Source organism: Zonotrichia leucophrys, chromosome 2 (genome assembly GCF_028769735.1).
Source record: "Zonotrichia leucophrys gambelii isolate GWCS_2022_RI chromosome 2, RI_Zleu_2.0, whole genome shotgun sequence".
NCBI classification, from domain to species: domain Eukaryota; kingdom Metazoa; phylum Chordata; class Aves; order Passeriformes; family Passerellidae; genus Zonotrichia; species Zonotrichia leucophrys.
Window position 1 is genome coordinate 35,348,071 of NC_088171.1, and position 13,311 is coordinate 35,361,381.

At 40.1% G+C, this 13,311-nt stretch overlaps 1 protein-coding gene across 4 annotated transcripts in view; it reads left to right on the forward strand.

Annotated features, from left to right (window-relative positions):
* CREB5 (cAMP responsive element binding protein 5) overlaps positions 1-13,311 on the forward strand; it is a 254,559-nt gene that overhangs the window by 50,782 nt on the left and 190,466 nt on the right. For all 4 annotated transcript variants that reach the window (XM_064704540.1, XM_064704538.1, XM_064704542.1 and 1 more), the window contains one exon: positions 4,001-4,122. In XM_064704540.1, coding sequence (XP_064560610.1) covers positions 4,001-4,122 — 122 coding nt within the window. The remainder of the gene's footprint in view (positions 1-4,000; positions 4,123-13,311) is intronic.

A 13,311-nucleotide genomic window follows, 5' to 3' on the forward strand; every position in this document is an offset into this window, starting at 1 on the left:
TGACTTTTTTGAAGACTTCAAGTTCCCCATTGCCTTACCACACATATCTTTTTTATGAGTCTGAAAAATCAGGTATCACTTCAGACATTGAGGACAGGTATTCAAAAGTCAGCAACCAAAATATACACAGTATGTGAAAGTCTGGCCTGAATGTAATTGCTGAGTGTGTCTGAAATCCCTTCCTGTAAGATATAGTAGGTTAACTTGGGATCATTTGGGCTTGCTCTGGGGCTTATATATTGTCCATTTACTTTTTTGAGGCTTATTTAAACTTGACATTTTTTGCAGCCTTCCTGGTCATGGCTGTGTCATCAGAGAGGCTGATTATTCCCCTGAGTAATAGGCTGAACAATATTTTGATTGCCAAGTCTGAATCTGTGTTTAGGCTGTTGATGAATTTGAGATAGAAAAAAGTTCCTAAACAATTATCAGATGACAGGTTTACCTATGAAGTGACAGATGGCTAGAGGTAGATGCCTCAAAGGACAGTAAACTAGTTCTAGAGCATGGAACTAGTTGAGGATGGAAAGATTTTTACCTGTTGAACATAGGGATAGCTGATCAGTGTCTTGGGTTAACCCAGATAATCCTGTATCCCAAGCTGCCAATACAAAATACAGTTTGTGACTAATATAGGAGCCCTGGGTGTGTGAGCAGCGGTGTGCCTGCAGAGCAGCTTCCTGCATAACGTGTGTCCTCAGCAGGAATGCTGAGAGTGGTGCTGGCTCCGTCTGAGTTTTGGTCCAGATGGGTCTGGCTCATTTGTTGCTGAAGTGCAACAAATCAGGGCCCTGTTCTCAGTGAGTCTGCAATAGTTGTGGGCGCTGGTGATAGCAACAAAAGCTTTGTTTGTACCAACAGGGAACAATGAGGTCAGGCACAAGCTGTTGGAACTATTAATGCATTTTTAAGTGCTGAGAATTAGGAATATTTTATTAATTCTGGGAGACCTGATTTTGTAGCTTATGCTAGGGTGTCCCTTGTGATACTCCTCCCAATTAAAACATAAAGGCTTGCCTAATCTAGGTAAAAGAATTTCTGTGGTGTTGAGAGTGATTTCTTCTACTAATTTGCCCACATCCTGAAGGAGAACTGGTGTTTAGCAGAGACAAAACAGTTAGTTGCTCAGGAGCAAATCAAGCTCATAAGACTTGGGAGCCTTGAAATCCTGTGACCAATGAGTGCAGTATATGTACAGTGTAACTACTTTACTACACAAAGTCTCAACATTTTAAAGTCTGGATCTGTATCAGTTCTGCCCTCACAAAGGCAGAGGTTTTGTGGCCTTCTGGATCCTGTGAATGTTGGAGGCTGAAGTATTAGAACTAGGAGGGCAGGTCTGGTTTTACATCTGGCTGAGCTGACTTCCAGGAGGTCTGTGGATGGAGCTTAGGCTGGCTGGTTGGTGGTACTCCTTCCTCACTTGGGAGAAACAAGGGGCTGTCTGTTTTAACAAAAATCTTGATGTGAATTGCTGCCAGTCTGATTTCTGGAACATAGCAACTACACTAGCACTATGGGGAGACTGAGGTAAGAAAATAAGGTCACCATCTCAATATGTAGGTGGTGTAAACAGTGTCATTATCAGTTTTGATCTTTTGAGATAATTAAACAGTTAATTGGAAAGTTCAATTGTAGGTAACAACTGTGGTTATCTTGTGGTGCAGAAGACAGATTTTCAGCATGAGTGGAGAAAGGAAGCCATTGAGGCCCTTGTGCATTTGAAGTTACATTCTTGCTCTGGCTTGCTTTTTTTCGCTGTTAAAATGGATTTACTTTAGTGTGATACCTTTTTTTCCTTTTGGTCCATTCTGGGCCCAAGCAACTCTGAAGAAACTCAGAATTTTTGATTCTAGTGAAAGTAGTGGCATCTGCTTCTTTATGAAACCATAGTTTCTCATTTTGGCCATGAAATTGGTACCTTGCTTATTTGATATGGATACATCACTTCTAACAATAAAACATTTCCTCTGTTTACCTCACATTCAGATACTAATGTGCCCTTTGTGTCCAGGAAGGCTTAGTGACAATTGTCCTTGATTTTCTACAAAAGAATGGTGTTGTTCGCTAAAGTAGCATTTAATCCTTTTTGGAAATGAAATCTATTTCTCCTGCATGTTAGTGCTATTCATTTCCAGTATGAGCTCCAGTCCAAGGGCCAAAAACAACCCTGGTGTAAATCTACTGAGTTTACAGAGGTTACTTCAGAGATTTGTTTGGCACTGCTTATTTAGGATATGGACCTGTAAAAGGCTGAGTGTCCTCAGCTCCCATCAATGCCAGCACCTTGTTGGCTCATCTCCTTGTGCTGAGTTCTTGCAGGATTCTTAGAAAGTTTTGTTTCTGACTCTGGTAATACAGTTATAAGCTGTGAAAGGTAATAGATAAATAAGTGTGCATTCCCAAATACTTGAAGTTTGTTTCCTTTATGTTCATAAGTAGGATGCTCAAGCCAAAAGAAATGAAAAAAGAATTTTAACATTAAGGACTTGCATTCTGATGTTCCATCAGAAATATGAATGCAAATGAATGTCTTTGCCCTTGGATTACCTGAGAAAGTCAAACCTGGAGGATCATGTTTGATACAGGTAGAAATGGCCTTCTCCTGGCTTTATAATGGAGGAGGCTGATCCTCTCCCTTAGTTTCTAAGTGAAAACTGCATTTTCTTTTGTGTACCTTGCTTTTGTACTGCTTCATTAAGGGCTGATGTGCATTTCTATCCTGATCATGTAACATTCATGGTGTTAAGTAACTGTTTGCTGTAAGGGGGTAATATTAGAACTTGACCCAGCTTAGCTAGGTGCAAGAAAGCAATTTTTTCTTTGTCGAAGTGGAGCTTTTTTCTGAGGTCAGAATTGACCCAATATGGGTAACGGGGTTTAATATGACAGAGTTTTCATTCTTTAAAGAATGAAATGCAAACAATAGGTAGTATTCAAGGACTATGCTGAAGATTATTTTTTAACAAAGTGAGTCCAATCTTTCTGTGAAATCAGGTACAAAGCATCTCGAGCTGGGACAGAGCCTTGGGAGAAGGAGCCAAGGTGGAATAATTAAGAACTAGACTTAGAATGAGTAGAGGTGCCTCAGACCTGTGCTACAGGGAGTCTTTTGTTCCCAAATTTGGGCTTGATTTTTCATTTCCCGAAGAAAGAAACTGAAGTCACTAAAACTACAGTCTGCATGGCAATTTTGCTTGTGTGTCTTGCAGGTTTTTGAAAAGGTACTAGAAAACCTTGTAATTTCTTCTGTCCCTCCTGCCTGTGGCATTAATGAGAATCCTTAATGTATTAATTCTGAGAGGCCAGAAAAATCCTAGAGACGAAGGCATTGAATTTTTTTGAATTTTGAATTTTTTTTTCCAAATTCAATGGTTTTGCATGTATTATCAACACTTTCAGGTATAAAATGCAAAAGGATGTTTCTTCATGGCCAGAATGTCACTTATCATAGCTTTTCCATATGTTATTTAACTCTTCCTTCAAAAATTGTGCTGGAAGCAAAACTTCTCGCCAGGGCTGCCTTTTTTGCTAAGTATGTGTATGTTTGAGGTGGTTTTTGCGCACTTGAAGGCATTAACTAGTGTGCATCCACAGCAGTTATCATGCATGCTGTAGTCTGAATGTGCATTATGAGATGCACTGTGCGTTGTTCTGCATGAGCCTATTTTTGGAGGTTCAGAGAGAGTTGTAATGACCATTTGCACACGTTAAGGAGATGCACTTGTGTTATGTGCCCTGGGAAAACCCATGCTGTTGTCTTTTTGCCCAAATGATGACTGCTGCCTGGTCTTGGACATTGATGGCAAGCAGGGCTGCCTGCAGCATTTCGTGTAGAAATTGAGCGGTGTGTGGTTTTTTTTAATGATGGTGTGGTAGGTAGGGTTGGGAAGGCAAAGAGAAGCTTGGTTAGAACCTCTCTTTTCCTGGAAGACTATTTGATTGTTTCCCTCTCCTTTTAATATTGAGCACCAACGATCATTTCTTGTCCTGTTCTCAGATCAGACTCCCACACCAACGCGCTTTCTGAAGAACTGCGAGGAAGTCGGCCTCTTCAACGACATCGACTGCTCCCTGGAGCACGAGTTCAGGAAGGCACAAGAAGAAGAGAACAACAAAAGGGTGAGTGTGAGCACACCAAGCCCTTCCTCCCCTTTTGATTCCTTGAAATGGCAAAGGAAGTGTCCTTTAATCCGTGAGAAAGCCGACTGAGCTCTACTACCTAGTAGTAACCTTTTGGTTAGAAACTAGGTGGCACTATAAATTGTGACATGCTTTTTAAAACTATTGAAGCAGTTGACAGAAATAAAAACCCCAAACCAACAAAAAACTAGTATTAAATAATAAAAGAAAAAGTGTAACTGTGTTTGCCAGGGTTTGATTCCAAGTCTCTGCTTTTAAGTAAACTATAACACAAACCACACACCTCTTGAGGGAGAGACTTGGGAAAATTATATCATCTTTGAAGTGAGGATTGCAAATTGGCTCAAATATGTTACAGGGAAATTTGCCTTATGAAGGGGCATTTACTTAAGAGAAACATATTTTCTTTTTCTTATTTTTTTAAATTCCTCCATAACAGGGTGGTGATTTATTCATCATCAATACCAGCTTTATTGTGTTTCTGTATTTCTCATAAAGCATTCAAGTTGAGCTGAGAAACTTTGACTTGAAACATCTATTAGATAACATATCCCATTTTCAATTAGTATTTTTTTAGTTTATTCTGAAGTTATTCTGTCAGTATTTTGAACTTCAGGTTGAATTATATAGGCCACCTTGTATGTAAGTGTGCTCCTGTACCCAAAGACAGTTAAGAGTGTTTTCAGAGATCCTAAAGTGCTGTTAAAATTTTCAAAGAATGGTAAAAGAGCTTAATGCACTAGAGAAGCCAGCAAGAAAAGGGGTAAAGCTGTGTGCTGAGGTGCAGAACAGGAGAGGAGGCTTGCAGAAAAAGAGTGGAGTCCAGGAGCAGCTTAGTTTTGGCTTATAATGAAGGGAGTCTAGGTATTGATTATTTGTGGTTCATAAGGAAAGAGACTGGGACAGATAGTGGAGGAGCGGGGCTGTGCCATGGTGTGCTGAGCAAGGAATAAGAGTTTCCAAATGTGAGAGAGTTCAAGTTTTGGGAAAATAGCTCAGATTGACCCTCACAGCTTTGTGTGTTAGGAAACAGCCATGCATTGAGATAAATGTGTCTAAAATTAGACTTGTTAAAAAATTTGTGGTTTAGGTTCAGCTGAGGGGAGTCTTAGTTAGAATCAGGGAGAATGTTTCTGTACACTCCTACTTCTTTGTTCATCACAGGATTTTTAAGTTGTTCTCTGTGCCTGGTGTTTAGTTTGCAGGAGTGGGAGAACAGAAGAAATCTACTGAGGTGAACCTGAGTGCAGCTAGCCCCAGACTGCAGTGCTTGATGTTGCAGAGAGATTTCAGTTTGTGAGGGATAGTTGCAAAATCTGATTAAAACCTAGACCAGGGCATCAAGTTACCTGATAATTCCAGCTGTTTAGCAGTCTCTGGGAGTCTTATTCTGCCCTCCTACCAACCCCTTCAGCTGCCATTGGTGATCTCCAGGGAACAAATAAGTGATCATGGCGGTGGGAAATTAAAAAAAAAAAAAAGAGAAAAAAAGGGATGAAAAAGGAAATAAAGGAAAGAAAAAGAAAGGGGCATAAGTCCCACTAGCTGGCTAACCTGTAACATTTGCTCTGTGTTTCCAATTAGTCTGCTGTATGTTCATTCTTACATTACTGACTGACTGTCAGATAGGAATCTGAAGCAGGCCCCAGTAGGGCTTTGCACAAATGCAGGAGACAAAGGCCAAGACAGAAGGAGACTCCTTGGGCTGCAGCTGTCCCTAAGGAAATGCTTCCAACAGCCTATCCCTGCAATATGAGTGTGATGTAGTGTTGGCCTAATGGACCTACCAACACATGGAGACTAAGGTTAACTGCATGGAAATCTTACTCACTGCACAGAAAAGTCTTCCAAAAATATTTTTGGTCATATTAATTTCTCTGGACTCTGAAAGAAACAGTTTTGTTTATTTTAGTATATCACTGCGGCTTAGCACACAGCTTGACACTGAAATCTTGTAACAGAAAAACACTTTCATTTCTCATTGGCTTTTTTTGCTCCTTGAGAGTCATACTTTGAAAAGTCAGAGGATAAGGTTCAAGTAGCTGCATTTTCTTTCCTTTCTTTCTTTTTTCTTTTTTTTTTTTAAATCTTCTGGGTGGGAGCCCATGGATAATCCATGAGAATTTGTTGTGATGAAGCTGGTTATGCAGAGTGGTGACTTTCCAAATTAGCTGTGAAGCTCTGAGTGCGTGGTTTTAGGAACACCGTGTGTACCTTTTTTTGTAAAGGTACTATTGAGTGGAAAGCACTTACATTAATATCCCAGTTTCCTATCCAGGAATAAATCACTTGACATCCTTCCTCCACAGTTGCTCATGTGTAAAGTGGAAGAAGTGTCTCTTTATGCCTCCCATACTTGGTCTGCCTTGTGGTAGTGAGATCATCTGTCAAGGACCACCTCTGACAGTGGATGTGGATTAGCCTTTGCTTGGGGACTGAGGGCACTCAAGGAACAAAAATGATGATGATGACCTCCAGGACCTAAACTGAGAAAAATAAAGCTATAAATGGGAGTGAGTTTGTCTGTTGGTTGTGGCTTGTCTGCTCTGTATACCACTCTATATTAGCTGTTAGTCTCTCCTTGAGAAAGACCTGAAAGAAAGGCAAGTGATGCCACAGATCAGCAATGAGAATATGGATAAGCATGTGAGAAAGAGGCTTTTCCATCCTCCTGACAGCACTCTTCCCAACACAAACCTCCTACCTCCCAAATTCCCCACCAAAATTAGCACAGGTAAAAGCATACCTATACTATATTTCTATTTGGAAAATTGTAAATGTCAAAGTTCTTGGGAACTTGAGGCAGACAGCAATTAATACGTCAGCCCCAGACAGAACTTGCAACCCAACTCAACAAGGCAGGTAGTGCTGGCAGGTGACAAGGCCATTTTAGCCCACTGGCTGCAGGTTTTAGGCTTGCACTGCCTGGAACATTAGGTATCCAAATCATTTGCAGTGGGTTGTAATTGCAAACACATGACCTTTGCTGCTGCTGGATAGGCCCTGTTGTCACATCTTGTTCTGAGCATTGAATTGGGGCTGAGAGGATCCTGTCAGAGATGGGAAGAGTCAGGGTCTGTTTCTGAATAACTTAGTGGATCCACTTTCTTAAAATACATCTAGCCTGACGTCCCTGTGTGAAATGAGAAAAAGTGGAAATATGATGATTGTAACAAGTAGAGTATTGCATCAAATAGAATTTACATATAGTGAGCTGAATATTTTCAAAATGCATGCATGTTTAAAATCACATTCTGCATATGCTGGACTTTGGATGCATTACTTCCTAAGACTTATCCTGAAACATTGAAATCTTCTCATAAGTGTTCAGGGCTGCAAGATAATGTATAAATTATGCAAATGAGGCAGGGAAATGGCTATTCTTAATTACAACTTGGTTTTAATGTGGGTTCTTCAGTGTCAGTTCAGGAAGCTCATTAGTCCTCTACATGGCCTGATGTTCCTCTTCTAAGTGTACTATCCTAAGGCAGGCACCTCACTGCTAGAAAAGCATCAGCAAATTGAAGTAGTCCAGTAAAGAAGAAGAACTAAACCAAATACAAAGCCTTTAAGGGTTCAATAATTTCAACTGCAGAAGGAATAAAAATCCTGAGTATCCAGTTTAGCTGTGTTAAAAAAGAGATGATGCTACAGACTGATGTGTGTTTGAAAGACATATTTGGTTTGTGCATTCTAGGATCTCCTTCTGTATATATTTCTGTGTATCTGCATAAAAAGATATATAGATAAAATAGATAAATATATAAAATGTACTTGTCTAGCTTATAGCACATCACTATTTCATGCTGAGCTCAGTGACTCTCTGACCTCCAGAAGAAATTTCTTGCATATATTGCTGAATGTCATAGTTTGGTACTGCAGCCTATGAGTGTAGGGAAGATGATATAATTCAAAGCAAGCTGGAAATGATAGAATCTGTTCCTAAAGTTGTATAGTTGGGTGAAAATAATTAACTTAATTTCCACATCTTGCTTAAATTTCATGCAATGTGTATCTAGCCCATAGGTTTTTCTCCCTTCTGAAAAGTAATACAGAAAAATCATGAAGGATTTTGCCTGTATTTAATAGTTGACATTATAGCAGCTGAAACTAGCAGTGCAGTAAATCACCCTTAGCCAGGAAAGAGTGATATGTATGGGGTCATATGTACCCTTATAGGAGAAGAAAAATATTTATATGTTGACAAAGCACATTGTGTAAGTGCTTGGGTTTTAGAGGCCTGTATTGTAATACTAATAGGCTATGGGGTAGTGCTGGCAATGCATTCCCTTGGTGAAAGAACAGGGATTAAGGGTTCATTTTGGTTTGGCTGATAGGTGACAAATTAGCCCCAGTTTTCCCTGGTAAGTACTCTGAAACCCCAGTAGGGTCCTGGAGAAGAACACTGTGCACATTTCAGAGGCAAGTGCTCTGAAAGGGCTGAATTTAACTTGTGAAATAATACAAACCAACAAACTCACGAGCCTGTTCCTGGAGCACTTTGGGCTCAATGTCTGGCAGTCTGTACAATGGAAGCAAAGACCTATGTTTAAACACTTACTATTTTGATTTTTTAAAAAATTACACTATCATAAATGCACATATGTACATTCTCCTTCCATTTGTCTAATCATGATGTAAAACCATCCATATTTTAAGTCAAAGGGGCCCTGATTTCTTATTTTCCTACTGAGATTACATATCTTATATACTCAGTATGTCATAGTAGACACAAAGTAAGACTAGAAATTAGTAAGACTAGAAATTGTTTATATTAATACAGTGCTTAAATGCCAGTGTACCATTGTTGTATGTTTTGTAATAACTTCAAGCTGTTACTTTATCAATCAGTTCAGCTGTTGTCAAGGTGATAGCTCAAAACTCTAAATTTCAAAGTACCACCCTACATTCAAAGGTTTCAGTACAATAGTTCCCATACTCTAAATATAATATCTGTATCTGTGAAGATGTAAGCATTCTCACACCATGGCATTTTTTCTTGGTGACTCATTGAAGTAGTGGAAAGATACACTGTAACTCTGTATCTGAGTTTTTATGAGGGTTAGTCTGGATTTTCATATGCAATAATTGCATCAGGCTATTGATCTGCTTTTTGGGTTCATTTTTTGACTTGCAACAACCCTTTTTTCTTAATTAAATTAACTTTTGCAGTATTCCTATGAAGAAGGTAAATACTCTGTTTCTCATTTTCTAAGGGAAAAAACAGATTCCAGAGGACATTGCTTTCCAGAGCTCCTTAGTAGTGTGGCACCAAGCTCTCAAAGGAATCACATAAGTGGAGTGAGAATTGCAGGGTATCTGGGTCCTCTCCACCATTCTGCCAAAAGAGCAGCTTTCTGTCTCAATTTGGTTCCTAAATCTCTTTAGCAGCATGGCCCCAGAAGATTCATAGACTCCCTCAAAGACATTTTGGTGCCTTGCTCTGACTGAAACAAAGCAGGAGTAAATCAGAGAGCTACCATAAAGGATCTGGGCTCAAGTGACATGCTGAAAATTGCACAGGAAGTCTGTGGCAAAGCCTCGGATTGATTCCATATCTCCTTGGTCTCAGCATAGGGCATCCCACAGACCATGTGTGTTAAAGATTTATCAGCTGTTGTTCAGTGTTGCTAAAGACAGGAAGAATGCTCTCCTCCTCTCTCCAGATGGGTAGGCTTGCTGGATTTTAACTTCTTAACCTTTGTAGGTTTCATGGTAGACATGTGGTGGTTTGTTGTATTTTCTATGATGGCAGCTCCACAGTTGGCGCTTCAGTCCCCAGCTTTATGAGTCCTGTTTTGAGCACGTATCTGTGTCCAGACACTTCATTGCTACACTGGACTGTGTTACAAAAGGGACACTTTCTGCATAATGGCGCAGGAAAACTGTCAGGATAAAACTGTGACCTTGCAGAAATATTCACAAGAATAGGCTTTAATTTAGGCTTGTTGCTCATGGTACAGCATCTTGTCTTCTGCTGGCAGGCAGGACTCTCTTATCTTGAATGGACTTTTGAGTGGATTTATAAGTTTAGATCCTCATACTCAAAGAGAAGACCTGAATGTTTTCCCAGCAATAAGTTCCTGTATTGTGCAGAAAGGCAATTCTTGAGGGCATACATTTTTGATTCAGCTAAACCTCCCTAACCATAGTCCTTCCCCGTTCTTCTGAATTCCAGCTGATGAATCATCCTTCAGAGCTCAGTCAGGACAGTCCACTTTCCTCCTTCTTATTATTGTCTCTGTCCCAAAGAAGCTGAGTCACCCTCTTGCAATGTTTGGAGGTTTGTTATGTTTTCTGTATTTTGGCTACCCATAACAAAAGGAGGCCTATCTGATTTCATTCTAACATTTTTTTCACAGCAGCACAGCAAAGTTGTGCCTTTTGCCTTGGTCTTCCTTGGAATGTTTTTAATGGCACAGCTTCCTTGTTACCAGTTCAGGTTTCAGCAGCATGGACTGGATGGCACATGAAAAAGGGATAAACCTTTCCTGTAGTGGCATTTTTATAAGCCTATCTGTTAGGTAAAACCCCTAAATCTTGGCAGTCTCTTTAGAGCATAAGCTCTGCTATTAAACACGAGCTCTTTGCTCCCCAGAGTGGGCTGCAGTCTCTATGGTTGGGTGGGTAATAAGATACTGCTGATACACTTCAGAGCAAGGTGCACTTTTCCTTTATTTATGAAGATAGACATGCTGGTCAAGGGCTTAATCACAGCTGATAAATCATTTTAGAAAGCCTATTAGAACCATATGCTGATCCTTCGTATTAACATGGTGAGTCTGTTTCGAGTCTAATAAGGCAGGGTCTCTTTCCCCTCTCCCTTCCCCCGCCTGGTGTGCAAATTATTTATCGTTTAAGTGATATTGCTTGCCTGAGGGCATTTCTCTCTACAAGAGGTACTGTTAATAAAGCAAGGTGAACTGAGGAAAGAAGGATCCTTTCTCTCCAGAGAGTGAAACTGAGTGTTTTTGGTCTCCTTTGCTGAGAGAGGATTGCAGAGCCATTGTCCGAAAGCTGAGGCATGGAAACCTGTTGGTAAAACCCTGGGACACCATGGCATGGCCTTCACGGCAGCATAAGGTTGTCATTTTGGCCCAGGTGGTTACAATCCTGGAGCCCAAGAACCGCCAGGGTTGGGTGTGCTGACATTTCGGTTACCTCACCTTTCCCTCACTCGGAGAGGGCTGCTGCAGGAACAGATTCCACAGCCATCTAATGAGATCCACATTGGTGAAGTTATCCAGAGCCAAGTCCTATTTATCATTAATTGGTGGGTTTGCTTGCAGATCTTTCCTATTATTTGCTGATTATACCCCTACACATTTTATTATCTTACCAAAATTCAAATGCTAATAATTTCTTGATTTATTCTTTATTTATAACACTGTCTACTGCTTAAATAGATGCAGTTAGAAGATTTCAAAACAGCAACAGCTCTTTTGCTGACTGGGTTTCTTTCACATTTTGTACATGGCAGTCAACTATTTATAACCCTCCATAGGGACTCCTAAACCTTTACAGTTGGGTTCCTCCCACAACTTCAGCCTCTTTTCTCCCTTGCTCCCCAAGGCAAGTCTTGTTTTTTTGGCATAAAGACAATGATGGTGATTGTTAGGTGGAGAAAACGTCCACAAGCTACGAACTGTGGGTAAGGATTTTAAATTTGTACATCAAGCAGGATAAACTGGAAGTCGGAGACGTCCAGTAGAATGAGGGTGTCTTCACCATAAAGTGGGAGATCCACGTGTGAGTTACGAGTGTTCTTTAGATTTACAAAATCTGAAACTGAAAAACTGAAGACTCATTTGTAAAGTGAGTTTGTGTGCAGTGGTGTGCATGCTGTAGCATGTCCCATTTCCAGCAGTGCACAAATTTGACTTTTAAATCTGATGTACTTTAGAGTAAAGAAAGGAATGGTGGAGAGAAGAAAAAAGCCAGAACAACTGGTCGCATGTGATGGCAGTTAATGAACACCAGAGTGGGATGTATAGCCTAATACATCTCTGGGGCAGTTTCATTGACTTTAATAGAATTTAAATTTTTAACCTATTACAACTAGGCAAAGATCTGAAGGGAGAAAAGCCTTGTTCAGAGACCAGGAAAAAACCTACTGTGCTCATGAAGTGAGTGAAGTGAAGTATCTGGGTAGCTGTTGATGTCTCGCTAAGATATAAAAACAAGGCCTTTTAAAAATCATACCAGGGAGGTAAAAATTAAATATATTAACAGCTTCCTCATTCTAGTTTCTCTCTCACATGCTTCTCTACAAAAGTTGCCAAACCCACTATTATTGAATAAATATTAGTATCAGTATTAAGCTTTTTTTCCCCCCTGAAATGCGAGTAAACTGTGTGTGGCTGGGTCTGGTCCCTGGGAAGGGAAAAGCCATGGGGTTGCCATGTGAATGTACATGTCAAAGTGCAGCTCTGCCAGCCAGTCTGGGGCTGGGTGGGGAGAGACATGGGGAGAATGAACTCAGTGTTACAAACCGTCTCTTTTGAATTTCTACAACCTATTAGTCACAGCAAGCTGCCCTTATTGATTTTGGTAAGAGAGGTCACTTTTAATCCTCTAAAGTGGAGAGAGCTACATGCACTCTCCATAGCATGACATTAAAATTGACACAGCTCTGCATCAGTTCTATGAAAAAGCCCTAAACCTAGATGGATTATTGCCTTGCTTTTCAATGGATACAAGCTGCTAAGCAGACCATGCTAACCTAGATTAGGTGTAAAAGCTTTAAAATGCTTCGTAAGGAATGCACAACCAAAAGAAGCTAGAAAATATGAGAACATGCTAAAAGAGCTGCCCCTGCAGAAATAGGCCATTAGTTTTCAGATACTTATTTTCTCCATTTTAAAACATTTAAATGTCAACACAGAAAAGGGGAGATTATCATATAAAAGAACAAACAAAAGCTGACCTTACTCTATGATTATGAAGAAAGCTTTATTCTGGCTGATACCCCTTGCTAGTTTTGTTTATGTTCTTTAGAGAACTAAATCACTGAATACAATTAGGACTCTCCGACTCGAATCTCAAGTGTGCCTCAAAATAAACAGCAGAGGTGAACTCTCAGCAGTTTTCTTTTCATCTTTGTTATCCTTGCTCTGACCCTTTTTTCCTGCCTAATGATACTCTGTGGCATACTATTACTAAGAGAAA